At 40.8% G+C, this 18532-nt stretch overlaps 1 protein-coding gene across 1 annotated transcript in view; it reads left to right on the forward strand.

The window, feature by feature from the left end:
- The first annotated feature begins 4008 nt into the window (after positions 1–4008).
- rad51b (RAD51 paralog B) overlaps positions 4009–18532 on the forward strand; it is a 55917-nt gene continuing 41393 nt past the window's right edge. Inside the window, exons 1-6 of the mRNA XM_056262710.1 lie at positions 4009–4247; positions 4345–4458; positions 4543–4647; positions 11487–11623; positions 11703–11822; positions 15830–16013. Of these exons, the coding sequence (XP_056118685.1) occupies positions 4164–4247; positions 4345–4458; positions 4543–4647; positions 11487–11623; positions 11703–11822; positions 15830–16013 (744 nt within the window). The 5' untranslated portion in view covers positions 4009–4163. The remainder of the gene's footprint in view (positions 4248–4344; positions 4459–4542; positions 4648–11486; positions 11624–11702; positions 11823–15829; positions 16014–18532) is intronic.

Below are 18532 nucleotides of genomic sequence, written 5' to 3' on the forward strand. Positions count from 1 at the left end.
AGCGTTTTTTAACGCGTTTTTTGTGTTCACACCCAAGCGATTTTCGCTGACGATGAGCCGAGTGAACATGCAAATTCATTCCCTGACATTAGATGGCGCCCATTTGCTCTGCAATACCACTCCATAACATTCTCTTTTATCAAGATTTTTGTAGTCGCTGTCACGTTTGTCATATAGTTATTTATGTTCCGAAACCAACGAGACCAGCAGCTCTACATTCATCTTGCCTTGCATCTTCCTCGTCTTATTTCTTCCCGGCAGTGTAGACGCTACTTGGCGTATATCTTCTTCGCCGTTACGTATGTGTGCGCGGCAAGACCGTTTTGTGTTTGAGCGCCCCCAAGTTGTGTTTTACTGTAACTTCAGAAGCTCCAGACACGTGAGCAAAAGCGCCAATCTCATTGGTCGGATAGTCTTTGACGCGGTGCGTCAAACTAAAAAAACGAACCCGAGGCGTTTAAAAAAAAAAATGACGCTTTTAGGCGTGACGTTTTTATCGTGTTGGTGTGCACACTAACATTGGCGCCCTTTGTTTAGTCACGAGGCGTTAAACGTCGGTGAATATCGCGAAATTCGTCCCGGTGTGAACAGGCCTTTAGAAAGTCAGTGTAGAAAAGCCCTGCCCCTCTCGTGACGGGATTGGCTACATGTTTGTGACGGTAGGAGACAGGGGCGTGTCAAACTGCCTTTTTTGAGACTGTCTTTGGTTCACTGCAGTTTTAAGGAGAAAATACTCAGCAATGACTGATGAATTTGCACATGGTTTGTCTTAAAGCATATTAAAAACACCACATAGACATAAACAACATTAAAAACTTCACCACAGGGGGACTTTAAAACAAGGCCTAATTTGAAGTGACTTTAAAGGCCCACTGAAGTGCCTTGAAACACACAGCATTATTCAATGTGTTGAAGTACTTTCCACTGAAACAGGAAAACAGGGCGGGACATATCGAGCAGCTCCTCCCTTTTTTAAAAATAGCCAATAGCTTTTCGTTTATATTAGTTCGACCAGAGCAGTTGAGCTTGGTAAAGCCACAGTTTCCTCCTAATCTCTAACCTTTTCTCCTCCTAATCTCCTCCAAAATACAGCATTCTGTAGAATTCAAATGGGTCGTATATATTTTGCGGTCTGCGGCGGTTCGCGCACATGATCCGCTCTGTGCTATCGTGTCTCTGGACCGGAGTAGACTGTGTCCGCGGTGGTCCACGCGACACTATCATGAAACCAGACTTCATTCGCCCCCAATGGAAATCATATTTATACTGTCTGAATCATTCCCTATCCCCTATATAGTGCACTATTTGCCATTCACCATGAGAACAAGTGACCAATTTTATCCACAGCTTCAGTGTCTATTTGGGGGCGGGGCTTTATATTCTAGAGAGCATTTGATTGGACAGGAAATGTGATAAGAAGCTAAAGTGCAGAGTGAAGTCTTCAAAATCATTCATCCATTTTGGCGGAAGTGAGAGACTGTACGTTTTGAACGCTTATATCTTCTAAATGTGAATTTTGTCATTGTTTTGGAGCACACTAGCTTATAGATAACAGCAAGGCTAACATATTCATAGTAAAAGACAAAAAACTTCAATATTGTCTTCATGGCGACTTAAAGGACTGAATGAATAATCCCTCATACACATGCTGTTTTTGACCCGCTTATAAAAGAGAAAGCAAGAGGAGTATGGCGTATGTGTGAGATACAAATGAAGAGAATGCCACTGACATTTTTCAAACTGTTTGCATTTATCCATTTTGACCCTTGTATGCCATTACAGTGCTGTTTACAGAACTAGAATAACAAGTGAACAAATAAAGTAAATCAATAAATGAAGGAACCACTGATAGCAACGAACAAGGGCCATTTACTGTAGACAGAAACAGGTGGATCATGTTGTTGAGCACAGAAACCTTTAAACATCGGTTCAGGACGATTGATTTTGTTGAGAATGTTTAAGCTTTATAAAAGTCCTGCATGTGTCTGTATTTCAAACAGTTTCCCCCACAGGGTATTTATAATTAACAATTGACAAAATGATGTTTTGAGTTCTGTTGCATTCAATATTTTACTTAAGTAATTTATATTAAAATGATATATTATATGTATATTTATATCGGACAGATTTATCTGCAGTAATTCCTCTCAGTCTATTTTAACCAGACCTTGGCGGTGGATCTTTTGCCAAGTGTCACAGACAGGCTGCTTATCTCTATCAGGTACAGAGATAGTGAAAGACAGGCCCGATACTTTGTCCATACATGGGTCTCCTGTGTGTCCCAGTCAAACTTCACACCGGCCGTCAGATGCCATATGAGAGCATTCTCAAATAGCCTACTTGTGGCTCAAACGTCTGTGACGGGTCAGAGAGTTTCTCTAGGGCATGTCTTTCCATTTAAAAGGGTATTTGAGGCAGTTTGATTTGATTATAGATATTTAAAATATTTCTGGAACTGATTTTATCACAATGATCTCCTCAAAGACTTGGTCATCTGATGTGGCGACTATTATACACTCCAAAAAAAGGAATCTTTATTTTCAAAAGCCATAATGACTCTAAACTATTTATGATTGGTACAGTGGGTCCCACACATTTACCATGTTAAAAAAACTGTGGGAAATACTTTAAATTTGTCATCTCACTCCCTTGCATTTTTAGCCAAGTGGAACGTTGGAACTCTTTTCTCTAAAAAAAAAATAGGTACAAAAGCTGTCACTGGGATGGTACTCTTTCAAAAGTGTCTAATATGTGCCATTTAGGTACTAATACGTACACTTTTGGTACCAATATGTAGGCTACCTTTGAGGTACTAGGAACAAATATGTACCTTTGCTTTTGAACTTTTTTTTCTGAGAGCTATGACAACATGTGTAAAGCAATTTTCATTTAAAAAAAAAAAAGTTATTCAAGATTCAACGATTTTTTAAGTCAGTTTAATGTAGGCTAATTTAAGTTGATTTTACTTAAATTTTTTAGATCTTCTGACAGTTTTCTGTCTCTTCTCTTTGTGTAGACCCTGAAATTGGTTGAATCTTACCACACTTCTCCTCCATGCAGGTGTAAATTAAGTCTCTTCTCAAGAAAATTCCCAGGATTATTAAAATGAGGAAATCATAAAAAGACCTCCATCGTACTGACGTCAAGAGGGCAGAGTTGACAGCGAGGCATGACAAAAATAACTTGGGAGGATCACCAAGGTTATCAAAACATTAAGAGGTTTAAGAGGAAAGCATTTAATCAAGCCAAAACAAACAATATGGTAAATAGGATTATGATTTCAGCTGTTAAACCATAACATTCTTTAGTTATAAACACAACATCATCATTATTATGGCATCCCCTATCAATGTTTAATCAACATAATTCTTTCAGTGTCATGATCAATTATCAAAATAATTTTGTTATTGTTCATCAAGAGTGGCCCACTGAAAATGATTTTTGTCATCATACATTTATGATATAATAAATATCACATACACACATGTAAATGGAAGAAATGTAAACCCTCATTTACTCTAGTTCATTATTTTGTGAAAATATTTTGGAGTTTAAAATACTTTAACCCTTATGAAAATTAACCATGGTATTTACTATACAAATAAAACCAACAAACTGTCTTATTGTAGTTACTGTAAACCATGGTAACCACAAATTAACCACATGGTTTTGCTACACTAACCATAGTTTAACCATGGTATGTGTAGTAAAACTGTGGTTATACAAATGGTAATCAATCTGCCAAAAACTGTTTACTACACTTTTACTATAAAACCACGGTTATTTTTTGTTAAAACAGAGTAGGCTAGAAATAAGACAGTAAAGGTATGCTCATCTACAATATGCCAGAATATTTACTATTTTAGTCCTTTATTGTCCTGGTTTATATTTTTGTTTATGAGCCCTTTGATCATATTACTACGGTTTTTTATATTAGTATTATAAACTACATTACCCACAATCCACATGCGCTGTGTTTTTTTGTTCGTTTCCGGGCGCGCTTCGCAAAACTCATAACGGTGTTTTTTTTATTTATTAAACCAAAACCTACTGTCTGTATCATGTGTACAGTCGTTACCGAAGGTTGTCATTTAGCCAATTATAGTTATATCACGATTTCATAACTCTTTTAAGGTTTTGTATGTGTGTGTGTGTGTGTGTCAATGGCAAGCAAGAAGTTACGGAGGACGGGCGTCTCAGCTGATCTCTGCGAGCGACTCAAGCGGCATCAGGTGGAAACCTGCCAGGTAAGAGAGTTCAACCATCCTGACCTGCTCTTTTATTAATGCCCAGCTGTTGGAGGAACAGTCGTACGGTGAAGACTTATGTAACTTTGCCCTTTAGGATGTTCTGTCTGCCACTCCCGTGGAGCTCATGCGGCTGGCCGGACTCAGTTATTCCGCTGCTCTGGAGCTCCTGCGTCTGGTCAGTAAAGCTTGTTCACCGGCCGTGAGAACCGTAAGTCACTCACACACCCCATGAGGTCCTGTTGACTTAACGCGCGAAGCCTTTCATTAGTAGTAATGCTGTTTTTGGTGGCAGGCACTGGATTTATGGAGGAAAAAGGGAGAGCTGTGTTTCTCCACATCACTTCCTGTCCTGGACAGATTACTGCAGGGAGGTCTGCCACGGGGTGCTCTCACTGAGGTACAGTGGTCTACTTCTGTATCATTCTAAATTGACATTATGCCATTTACTTCCCCCTCATGCTGTTGAATCCCGTTTTTACCACACAATGAAATGAAAATCTTAAGTTGTAAATCATTATTATGAGATAAACAGTCGAAATTGACAAGCCGGATGCACACTATGGGTTAACTTTTTGACTATTTTTCAAATAAAAGCTTTACTCTATCATAAATTGATGAACTTTTGCTTAATAACAGTGAAAAAGGCCCTAATTTCTCTAAGTTAAAACAAGTCATTTTAGATAAACAATTGGCTTTATGCCACAGCTTCACTACTTCCTGAACTTCAGCCAGCCCTTTGTTTCCTGTCTGTCATTATTGGACAAACTGATTAATCCAGGTGTGCCTGGCCTCAGTAACAATAATCAGGCACACCTGGATTAATCAGTTTGTCCAATAATGACAGACAGGAAACAAAGTGCTGGCTAAAGTTCAGGAAGCAGTGAAGCAGTGCATAAAGCCTATTGGAACAACCATAACAGATGTTACTGCTTATAAGTAAGTAGCCCTTCCTAAAACTTCCTAGAACTGTTTAGAATGTTCTGCAATTTTCTAGAACAATCAAAATCTCGGTACATAGGAGACAGGGACTGAGAGAGAGAGAGAGAGAGAGAGAGAGAGGGCAAACTCAACTTGATACTGTTTGATATTTGTTTCAATAGCTATAGCCTATAATGTTGCACAAGATAAGTGATACTACCTTATAGAAGAACAAGGCTATCTGGAGTCTGGACCAATAATCTTGTGAGATCTCAGCAGTCACATAGAAGAAGAAGAAGAAGAAGAAGAAGAAGAAGAAGAAGAAGAAGAAGAAGAAGAAGAATCTTCACTAGAAGAAACACGCAAAATGCCACGACAAATGTTAATTATTGGACGGAACCAGTTTCTTGGAGCAGAAATCAAAGGAAGCAAGGAGTGAATGGTGGTAATAGAAGTCACAAAATTATGTAAGAACAAATTGAATTTTCCAGTTCAATTTATTCCATAATTTTCATCAGACGGAATTCTGATGAATTTGACATCAGACGAAATTTTGGCAGTGTCAGAAATTTGAAGGCATAGTCCTACAGTGTGGCTTCTCCTACAACAACCATCAAATAAAAAAACAATAGGAGCGCAGAAACTGAAGACGCGATTAGTGAGACAACAAACTGCCACATGCTATGCACACACATCTTAGTTTTTTCCCCCCAGTTTTCTTTTCAAGAAAAGCCATGATCAAAATTAACGCTAGAGATTGTTTTTGTTTTCTAGCTATCATTTCTATTCCTCATGTAAATGCAGCTCAGAGTCACCGTATCACGGATTGATGATTTAAAACTCCAGATGAGTTTTCTTGAGTGCGTTCGTTTTTAATGCGTCTTGACCGCCGTGCAGTCGGACATTTATGACTGTGATCCTACAGTGTGACATGGATTACAGTGGGGATCATGTTAGTACATTCTGAAAAGAAACAGTCGTAAATTACTTTTATAAATCGTACAGTGTGCATCCGGCTTAAGTCATAATCAGAAAAGTCTAAACTATGATGTAAAATGTTGAAATTATGACTTACTAGTTGAAATAGTAGGGAAAAGTCTAAACTAGAGATGCACCGATGTATCGGCCGCCGATATTTATCGTCCGATTTTAAACTATTTAAAACCATCTGAATATCGGCTATAGCATGAAAAAGGCCTATATAACAAACTGATGGTTTATTAATTAACTGCGTGAAGGCCCTGAATTATATAATGTCTGTTGCATAATCCAACATTTTTCTCTGGGTAAAATAATCAAATACTTGCTAAAACAAAATACAGCAGGGCTTGACAATATGTGTGTGTATATATATATATATATATATATATATATATATATATTTATATTGCCTACTGTATAATACACTCACCGGCCACTTTATTAGGTACCCCATGCTAGTAACGGGTTGGACCCCCTTTTGCCTTCAGAACTGCCTCAATTCTTCGTGGCATAGATTCAACAAGGTGCTGGAAGCATTCCTCAGGGAGTTTGGTCCATATTGACATGATGGCATCACACAGTTGCCGCAGATTTGTCGGCTGCACATCCATGATGCGAATCTCCCGTTCCACCACATCCCAAAGATGCTCTATTGGGTTGAGATCTGGTGACTGTGGAGGCCATTTTAGTACAGTGAACTCATTGTCATGTTCAAGAAACCAATTTGAAATGATTAGAGCTTTGTGACATGGTGGAAGTAGCCATCAGAGGATGGGTACATGGTGGCCATAAAGGGATGGACATGGTCAGAAACAATGCTCAGGTAGGCCGTGGCATTTAAACGATGCCCAATTGGCACTAAGGGGCCTAAAGTGTGCCAGGAAAACATCCCCCACACCATTACACCACCACCACCAGCCTGCACAGTGGTAACAAGGCATGATGGTTCCTTGTTCTCATTCTGTTTACGCCAAATTCTGACTCTACCATCTGAATGTCTCAACAGAAATCGAGACTCATCAGACCAGGCAACATTTTTCCAGTCTTCAACTGTTCAATTTTGGTGAGCTCTTGCAAATTGTAGCCTCTTTTTCCTATTTTTAGTGGAGATGAGTGGTACCCGGTGGAGTCTTCTGCTGTTGTAGCCCATCCGCCTCAAGGTTGTGCGTGTTGTGGCTTCACAAATGCTTTATGCTTTGCTGCATACCTCGGTTGTAACGAGTGGTTATTTCAGTCACTGTTGCCCTTCTATCAGCTCGAACCAGTCTGGCCATTCTCCTCTGACCTCTGGCATCAACAAGGCATTTCCGCCCACAGAACTGCCGCTCACTGGATGTTTTTTCTTTTTCGGACCATTCTCTGTAAACCCTAGAGATGGTTGTGCGTGAAAATCCCAGTAGATTAGCAGTTTCTGAAATACTCAGACCAGCCCTTCTGGCACCAACAATCATGCAACTTTCAAAGTCACTCAAATCACCTTTCTTCCCCATACTGATGCTCGGTTTGAACTGCAGGAGATTGTCTTGACCATGTCTACATGCCTAAATGCACTGAGTTGCCGCCATGTGATTGGCTGCTTAGAAATTAAGTGTTAACGAGCAGTTGGACAGGTGTACCTAATAAAGTGGCCGGTGAGTGTATATGTGTATGTATATATATACACTCACCTAAAGGATTATAGGAACACCTGTCAATTTCTCATTAATGCAATTATCTAATCAACCAATCACATGGCAGTTGCTTCAATGCATTTAGGGGTGTGGTCCTGGTCAAGACAATCTCCTGAACTCCAAACTGAATGTCGGAATGGGAAAGAAAGGTGATTTAAGCAATTTTGACCGTGGCATGGTTGTTGGTGCCAGACGGGCCGGTCTGAGTATTTCACAATCTGCTCATTTTCACGCACAACCATTTCTAGGGTTTACAAAGAATGGTGTGAAGAGGGAAAAACATCCAGTATGCGGCAGTCCTGTGGGCGAAAATGCCTTGTTGATGCTTGAGGTCAGAGGAGAATGGGCCGACTGATTCAAGCTGATAGAAGAGCAACTTTGACTGAAATAACCACTCGTTACAACCGAGGTATGCAGCAAAGCATTTGTGAAGCCACAAAACTCAAATCATTTCAAATTGGTTTCTTGAACATGACAATGAGTTCACTGTACTAAAATGGCCCCCACAGTCACCAGATCTCAACCCAATTGAGCATCTTTGGGATGTGGTGGAACGGGAGCTTCGTGCCCTGGATGTGCATCCCACAAATCTCCATCAACTGCAAGATGCTATCCTATCAATATGGGCCAACATTTCTAAAGAATGCTTTCAGCACCTTGTTGAATCAATGCCACGTAGAATTAAGGCAGTTCTGGAGGTGAAAGGGGGTCAAACACAGTATTAGTATGCTGTTCCTAATAATCCTTTAGGTGAGTGTGTGTATATATATGTATACATATATATATATATATATATATATATATATACATATATTATACAGTAGGCAATATATATCAACTATTATGTATTATGAAAGTATACATACATGGGCTATACATGATATATATATATATATACACTCACCGGCCACTTTATTAGGTACACCTGTCCAACTGCTCGTTAACACTTAATTTCTAAGCAGCCAATCACATGGCGGCAACTCAGTGCATTTAGGCATGTAGACATGGTCAAGACAATCTCCTGCAGTTCAAACCGAGCATCAGTATGGGGAAGAAAGTTGATTTGAGTGACTTTGAACGTGGCATGATTGTTGGTGCCAGAAGGGCTGGTCTGAGTATTTCAGAAACTGCTAATCTACTGGGATTTTCACGCACAACCATCTCTAGGGTTTACAGAGAATGGTCCGAAAAAGAAAAAACATCCAGTGAGCGGCAGTTCTGTGGGCGGAAATGCCTTGTTGATGCCAGAGGTCAGAGGAGAATGGCCAGACTGGTTCGAGCTGATAGAAGGGCAACAGTGACTGAAATAACCACTCGTTACAACCGAGGTATGCAGCAAAGCATTTGTGAAGCCACAACACGCACAACCTTGAGGCGGATGGGCTACAACAGCAGAAGACTCCACCGGGTACCACTCATCTCCACTACAAATAGGAAAAAGAGGCTACAATTTGCAAGAGCTCACCAAAATTGAACAGTTGAAGACCGGAAAAATGTTGCCTGGTCTGATGAGTCTCGATTTCTGTTGAGACATTCAGATGGTAGAGTCAGAATTTGGCGTAAACAGAATGAGAACATGGAACCATCATGCCTTGTTACCACTGTGCAGGCTGGTGGTGGTGGTGTAATGGTGTGGGGGATGTTTTCCTGGCACACTTTAGGCCCCTTAGTGCCAATTGGGCATCGTTTAAATGCCACGGCCTACCTGAGCATTGTTTCTGACCATGTCCATCCCTTTATGGCCACCATGTACCCATCCTCTGATGGCTACTTCCACCATGTCACAAAGCTCTAATCATTTCAAATTGGTTTCTTGAACATGACAATGAGTTCACTGTACTAAAATGGCCTCCACAGTCACCAGATCTCAACCCAATAGAGCATCTTTGGGATGTGGTGGAACGGGAGATTCGCATCATGGATGTGCAGCCGACAAATCTGCGGCAACTGTGTGATGCCATCATGTCAATATGGACCAAACTCCCTGAGGAATGCTTCCAGCACCTTGTTGAATCTATGCCACGAAGAATTGAGGCAGTTCTGAAGGCAAAAGGGGGTCCAACCCGTTACTAGCATGGGGTACCTAATAAAGTGGCCGGTGAGTGTATATATATATATATATATATATATATATATAATGTATAGCCCATGTATGTATACTTTCGCTTCCATATGCTTCTATATCATGAAATTCCAATGATGTTATTTTCCTTATGCAACACAATTTCAAAAAAAAATTATTCCATTATGCTGCTTAGATGTCAGTGAGATCAAATATCATTAATCATGATGTTAAACTTGCATAATAGTTGATTAAAAGCGTCATCGGAGGAAAAGTTGATCAGTGAAATACAATTTCTTTTCCTTACACAAAGCAATTTTATAGCTTTAAAAGTATAGAATATAGCACACAAGATGTACAGACTATTTTATGGTGCTTTTCCATTGTCACTAGTATGAACTTAAAAAAAAAAAAGAAAAGAAAAAAAAGAATTCTATGGCCACATACAAACTGCAAACCGTTTTGGAAGTGACATTTAAATGCGTCCTTTAAAATAGCGAATCCCCTATTTCTTGGGTTTTAAACAATTAGTTTAGTTGATGTCATCGAGAGCCAAATATGTTTATATATAAAATATAAAAACACATACTGTATTGTATAAAAACCTATTTGTACTGTGTAAAGTATTATCTGATTTTTGTAAATAATATATTAATACATAAATAATAATAGAAGAATAATTTCTGGCCAGTTTTTAGAAAGCCAAATTAAACAATAATGCCAGTATTGGTCATTTTAACATGCTTTATTTATTTAGTCAGAGTTTTAAATGACTTTGAAGTTGCTGCTTTGAAACAACGTGCTCTCTGGTTGTAATATTATGGGTTAACTCTAGACCCCAAGGCTGATGAGAGAAACTGTGATGGAGAGAGACAGACTTGTTAAAAATCCTGACGCGTACCAGCACTTCTCCTCAGACGAGCTGACAAGTCAGTGTGTGTCTGAAAGAGACTTGCGTTTGCATTACTACCTGTTCACCTCCCTTCTCTTCACTACAATAGAAGTTTTACAACCTTTTTAAATCCAAGTCCCCCCAATATTCAAAGTCCCCCAAAGATGTTTCTGCTGTACAAAGTTGCTAATTTTTCAGAAAATAGGAGTGAATATATATATATATATATATATATATATATAAAAAGAAATCATTTAAAATAATTAAAGTGATTAAATTATTTGTAAATCAATAAATAAAATTATTAAATTATGAACACCTTTTCAAGTCATTTGAAATGTAAAACAAATATTTTTTTTTACTCAGAAATAGCAATTTCTACCTGATAAAATATTTTAGCGCTTTTGACATAATTATATAAAATCTCATTTATAGAAATGTCAATGCTATTTTTGTACATTTAATCAATATTTTTTATATTTGATCAATTTCCATGACTGTTCCAGGTCTAAAAAATACCTCATATATATCCAGGTTTTCCAAGACTGGGTGAATCCTGGTTCTTAAATAAAAATCACAGTTCATGAGGGTACAGATTAAAATGCCAGTTCACATTTAGATTTTGACATGAAAGTGAGTACCGTAAATAATGGCGATTGTCATTTTGAGTAAACTGTCTCTTCAAGTAATCATGACACTGTCTGTGTTCTCAGGTGACCGGCCCATCAGGCTGTGGAAAGACTCAGTTCTGTATTATGCTCAGCGTTTTGGCTACATTGCCGAAGAGCATGGGAGGTCTGGACAGTGGAGTCATCTACATCGACACAGAGTCGGCATTCTCTGCTGAAAGGTGTTAAAAACGTTTGCACGCTCTCTTTGATATGCACTTTTTTGTGTTTCCTCTTAAACTAAGCATCTTCCTCTCTAAGACTGATAGAAATGGCACAGGCCCGATTCCCAGAATTCTTCTCGGTGAAGGAGCGTCTGCTGGAGATGGCATCTCGTGTTCATCTCTTCAGGGAATTGACCTGTCAGGATGTCCTGAATAGGTTAGAACACATCCCAAACACATACTATTTAATTCCAGTTACTGTACTTTTAAAATAATAGTTTTTAATTAAAAAATGACACTTGCCATTATATCCTTTTATTCATGAGATTCACTGCTTTTTAGGTGTTTCCTTGTAGCTCTTAACAGTAAATCATGAAGCGTGCAATGCCAATGTCTTTGGTTCGATTCTAAGCAAATGCATGCCATGAAGTGATAAAATGTACACTACCTATCAAAATAAAATAATGTTTTTTTTATGTTTTTGAAAGTAGTCTCTGATGCTCACCATTTATCAAACAAATACAGTAAAAACAGTAATATTGTTAAAAAATATTACAATTAAAAATACGTTTTTTATTTAAAGGGCATATTGCAGGTTAGAGGACCCAACGAGTCAATGTATAGAAAAATAACGTAGGAACTATATTTTCTTTACTAAAATTTTACTTCCGCGTCTGAAAATGGGCGTGACGTAACGGGCGGGAGAGCGGTCGATTCAAACAACAGGAAAACAATGGATCGCAATGACATTTCGGACGCTGAGGAAATACTTACTCGTATGAGTATTGCTGCCAAGAGAGCAGGACAGGCCAGGACTAATGTCAGACAGAACGGTCAGAGACAAATTGAGTTGTGGTGTGAGGAGAACCAGTGGAGAACAGGACAGCTGTCTTAGTGAGAGAGACCAGTGTTAGCTAATAGATATATACACGTTCGCTAACGATATACACTGTGCTCACAATATTGTACAGATTATTGCTATCATATATCAGGCCAGCAGACATGAGTATGTTTAGGGTAGATATATACTAACTATACATGAGTATATTTGTACTGTACTAAAAACATACTCAAGTACATTTTTAATACATATTTTTCACCTGGGTTAAAACATAAACAGAAAAGTAAAGATTTGAATATTTAAACAACCTAGTAATTTTGTTTTTCAATTACAAGTTGCCTCTATTTAGGGCATGACTACCTATATCACAATATTTGATGCCATTGGTACAGTTAGTATAAGACGATCAATATTTATGCTGCGGCATCCCATGTTAAACTCCATCATATCGCCGGGATGATAACCCTCTGATCTGAAGTGAACGCTACACATGACCGCGTTTTTCGAAGTCGAAGCGGAAGAGAAATCCCGTCTCTTCACCTGCACAAACCGCACCAGGCATGAAAGATGTATAGCACCGTCCTTTTTCTTGTTATGGAAACCTGTGGACTCGATGTCCTGACAGGCCGGAGTTTTTGCAACCTCCACAAACACAATAATTTACCATGACGATGATAAATTAAAATACAAAAACTACCGAAAACACACTGACTCACGACTGCTCTCACTGAATACCAGCCTACTCTGCACTGAGGCGAGGCTGAGGCTCCCTGTCGTGACGTAAAATGACGCGATGTTGAAAAAAAAAAAAGCCGTTTTTACGAGCAGTCCAAGAAACGCTCACTTTATCTACTAAATTAGTGCCCTTATGTCGTTTTAAAACATTTTAAACCCTGCATTAACTTTTCATATGGTATTTTCATACAAGGTTATATATAATTTTTTTTTTTTTTTATTACCTGCAATATGCTCTTTAAATTAAAAATGACTTTTTAGTACACATCTTTTTTGAAGTCATGGTTCTGCATGTTTTCGGTACAGTATTGGGAAAAACAAAACATTTTTATATTTTTTATTACTAAACAGTGCTTTGTTGAATAAACTGTCTGTATTTAAATAAAGTCAATTAAAGTCAATATTACTTCAACCATTAGTAACACACTTTTCTTTTGGCGCTTTTCCACTGCATAGTACGGTACGGTTCGGTACGGCACGCCTTGGCGCTTTTCCACTGCATAGTACGGTACGGTTCGGTACGGCACGCTTTGACGCTTTTCCACTGCATAGTACGGTACGGTTCGGTTCGGTTCGGTACTGCACGCTTTGGCGCTTTTCCACTGCATAGTACGGATCGGTTCGGTTCGGTACGGCACGCTTTGGCGCTTTTCCACTGCATAGTACGGATCGGTTCGGTTCGGTACGGCACGCTTTGGCGCTTTTCCACTGCATAGTACGGTACGGTTCGGTTCGGTACGGCACGCTTTGGCGCTTTTCCACTGCATAGTACGGTACGGTTCGGTTCGGTACGGCACGCTTTGGCGCTTTTCCACTGCATAGTACGGTTCGGTTCGGTACGGCACGCTTTGGCGCTTTTCCACTGCATAGTACGGTATGGTTCGGTTCGGTACGGCACGCTTTGGCGCTTTTCCACTGCATAGTACGGTTCGGTTCGGTACGGCACGCTTTGGCGCTTTTCCACTGCATAGTACGGTACGGTTCGGTTCGGTACGGCACGCTTTGGCGCTTTTCCACTGCATAGTACGGTACGGTTCGGTTCGGTACGGCTCACTTGTGGTGGTTTTCCACTGCATGGTACGGTTCGGTTCGGTACGGCACGCTTTGGCGCTTTTCCACTGCATAGTACGGTACGGTTCGGTACGGCTCACTTGTGGTGGTTTTCCACTGCATGGTTCGGTTCGGTACGGCACGCTTTGGCGCTTTTCCACTGCATAGTACGGTACGGTTCGGTACGGCGCGCTTTGGCGCTTTTCCACTGCATAGTACGGTACGGTTCGGTTCGGTACGGCACGCTTTGGCGCTTTTCCACTGCATAGTACGGTTCGGTTCGGTACGGCGCGCTTTGGCGCTTTTCCACTGCATATTACGGTTCGGTTCGGTACGGCGCGCTTTGGCGCTTTTCCACTGCATAGTACGGTTCGGTTCGGTTCGGTACGGCGCGCTTTGGCGCTTTTCCACTGCATGGTACGGTTCGGTAAGGCGCGCTTTGGCGCTTTTCCACTGCATAGTACGGTACGGTTCGGTTCGGTACGGCTCACTTGTGGTGCTTTTCCACTGCATGGTACGGTACGGTACGGCTCGCTTCGGCTCGCTTTAAATGGTACCTGGTCTGTTGAGGTTCCAAGCGTACCGTACCGGTACTAAAATGTGACGTAAAAACACTGCAGATCACTGATTGGTCAGACAGAATCGTCACTACCAGCGTCATTGGATTTGCGACACGAGACACTAAACCCGCTAGATTTAAATAACCAGTAGACAACAGCCAATGCGGTAGCATCTGTTTTTTGCTTTCTTGGAAAAAAAAGAGATCAAATCTTTAAAAAAGAAATGGCTGAATCGTGGTCAGTGGAGGAGGTGCAGACGTTCCTCTCGTTGGTTGCCGAGGAGCGGATCCAGCGAGAGCTGGATGGGGCAAACCGGAATGAAAAAGTGTTCCAAGAAGTAGCTCAGCTCTTAGCCGCACACGGCTATCACCGGACCTAGAAACAGTGTAGGGACAAAATAACGATCAGTCCCACCCACTTTGAAGGGGTACTAACTGCGGTGGAAAAGCAACCGAGCTAAAGCGAACCGAACCGTGCCGTACCGAGTCGAGTCGTACCACGCAGTGGAAAAGCGAAGCGAGCCGAACCGTACCGAGCCGAACCGAGCCGAACCGAGCCGCACCATGCAGTGGAAAAGCGCCATTTCACAGATTTGAAATGCTTACACTTGTCTTTTGGATAAAAAAAAAAAAAAAGAAGCAAAATATTTTATAATAAGGTTAAAATTATGTCTTTGGCTACAGGATGATCTGGCTGTGTGGCAAAATAAATTACATCAAAATTACATTTTAATATATTATAATCTATCAAAATAAATCCTACCTTGGTGAGCATATAGACTTCTTTCAAAAACATAAAATCGCAATTATTCCAAACCTTTCACCAGTAGTGTATAGAATAATAAATGCAACTGAATTAGCTTGGGATCAAAGCGTCTGCTAAATGCATGAATGTAAAAGTAAAATGTAAATGCAATGAATACAAATCCTGAATTTAAAATTGACTACAAGATCATGATGGTCCTGGTAGGCCAGGCTGTATTTAATCTTGTGAACACACATTAGTGGGGCGTTTTATTGCTGCTCTGATGTTACACAGACTGGAGCGTCTGGAGGAGGACATAATTGCTTGTCGAGTGGGGCTCCTTATTTTGGATTCTGTGGCCTCTGTTGTAAGGAAGGAGTTTGACACGTCGCTGCCGGGTAATCTAACGCACAGGAGTAACCTACTGGGCCAGGAAGCTGCTGTACTGAAGTACCTCTCGCAGGAGTTCTGCATCCCAGTAAGATTGTTTACATGGTTTTGTATGTCTGAATTTTTCAAATATCGCACACTTGTAGTGAATATGGTCAACCACAAGGTGTCGCTATACATTTATGTTTATGCATTTCAGTGCTGTGTTATAGGTCACCTCTATATTTCAAACACCAGAGGGCGTTAGAGAGCCCAGATGAATTAGAAAAACACTCTAGGCCTGTTCACACAAAGCCTGCTCCTTTTCCATGTTATTTGATCTTGGGAATTTCCACACTACTTTAAGATCTTCAAAGATACTTACGCGAAGCCTTTACTCACCTCCTGCATCACCAACACATTTATCTAGAAGAGGAAAGATAGGATTGCACCGGAATATGGTTTTCCGCTTCCTACTCATAAAGAGTGTAACAGCTGGAGGGCTGTTCCAGGATCAGGTTTTGCTCTGTCTGTATTCTTCTTATCCACTAGTTTACTACTGAAAACATAAAGTGGGTTCCGAAAGTCTGAACAAATTATTTTTTGAATCATTTACATTTTTATGATTATTGTATAAAGAAAAGTACAGTATAAAATAATAGGAAGTTCATGTTAATGTAAGCTAATTGCTTCTGTAGTTCTATTTACTTTTGTTTCATTGAATACATATTTCCAGCTAATTATATTTTAATTTACATTATTATTATTGCTATAGTTATAGAGAAAAAATTTGTGAATGTGCTAGAAGTGAATGTGCTTTCCATTAAATGAATCACACACAGTAAACAAATCCTTAACAAAAAAAAACAAAAAAACGTTGCAATGAACGTGTTTTGTTTTAAATAAATCACACACAGTAAACAAAACCTTAACAAAAAAACTTTGCAATGAACTGCAATTTTGCAATTTAGACGCGCAAACTGCATGCCGGTACGGTGAGACGTACATGCTCGGGCAGATTCGGCTTTAAAGCCCAATTTATACTTCTGCGTCGACCTCGAGGCCTACTAGCTACGTCGTAGGCTGTGTGTAGCGCACGTACCCTGACGTGCACCTCTCCAAAAATGTAACAACGCGTTAATTTTACGCATACCGCAAGCGCTGTGATTGGTCCGCTAGAACCGCTCCCCGGGTTTCACATGCTCCCTCCGCATGCGTAATTGCGCGTCAAGGTGGACAACAACGCAGAAGTATAAATGAAAACCAACGCGTAGTCTATAGCGTAGAGGCTCCGGCGTAGGTCCGACGCAGAAGTATAAATCAGCCTTAAGTCGTTAATCCTCGGATGCGGCGCCGCGACCGCTGTTACAAAAAAAGCCGTGCACACAGCCAAGCGAAATGGGGTCTTGCCGGTCGGACCCCAACGCGTCATTTTTGCCGTGCGCACCTTCGCGGACGCGTCGAGTATAAACAAGGCTTTACTTCGTGTTAGCGCGCGCTCTGATCGGTAAAGGTGCACAGACCTCTCCCGAATCATCTCCAGCACTCAGCCTCCGAAGCACCACTAACTCCGCCTCCGTTTCCCTCGTAAGCTGATATTAGTATTTAAACATTCTCTATGATAAAAAATGTTTGTACAAATATTTTAATAGCACGGTTTTGGCGGTTATAGAGTTCTAATGATGGTGTTCAACTATAACCGTCGGTCTCACGGTTATATAATAAACGTCACACCCCTAATTATTATCTAGAAATTTGTTAATTACACAGTTTAGCTGTATAGATAATCCAACAGACAATGTGTGATGGAGAACCAACAATCAGGAATAACTTTAATAAACACAGAAGAGAACACAACTACCATAACTTTAACACGATGTTGAAGTGAGGAAAACTGAGGGCTTAAATATCAACAGAACAGGGAACAGGTGTGTACTAATAAGGAACCATTACAACTAATGAATGAAAGATGATTCAGGCAAAACAATGACAAGGAAAACCATGACTAGAAACTAAATGGAACAAGACAATGAACCAGAACATGACTATGAACTAAAGACATGATCGTGACATTACACCCCCAGGAAAGCACGTCCTTACGCTGTAAACGTCCAGCAGAGGCGATAGGGGGTTCTGGTGGAAATGAGGACCTGGAGACAGACATGACCTTGAAGGGGCTGGAAGAAGAGAATCCCAAGGGGGAGACAATGGTGGGAGGAGCCAGGGTGGAGATGGGAGGAACCAGAGCAGAGATTGGAGGAACCAGAGAGGAGATGGGAGGAGCCAGAGGATGACCTAGAGCCAAGACAGGATGAAGGCCCACAGCAGAACTGATGGATGGAGGAGCCAGGCTGGAGTCAGGAGCCTGACCGAGTGAGGTGGAGACTTGACCAGAGGGAACCTAGGTGGAGGTGTGGGCTTGGCAGACCGGGGGAGAGACAGTGAATACAAGAATGAAAGAGGAGTCTGGTGGAGCCAGAGGGGTGGAGGGTCGAGGCGCATCTGATTACTCGGTCCAAGGCGACGATTGACCAAGGTTGAGCCAGAGGGACGAGGAAGCCCGGCGGAGCCTGAGGGATTACAGGCGAGGGTGAAGCCTAGGGTGAGCCAATGGGTCGGAGGGCTGAG

Source organism: Rhinichthys klamathensis, unplaced genomic scaffold, assembly GCF_029890125.1.
Source record: "Rhinichthys klamathensis goyatoka isolate OS25496 unplaced genomic scaffold, OSU_Roscu_1.1 h1tg000196l_1, whole genome shotgun sequence".
NCBI lineage: Eukaryota > Metazoa > Chordata > Actinopteri > Cypriniformes > Leuciscidae > Rhinichthys > Rhinichthys klamathensis.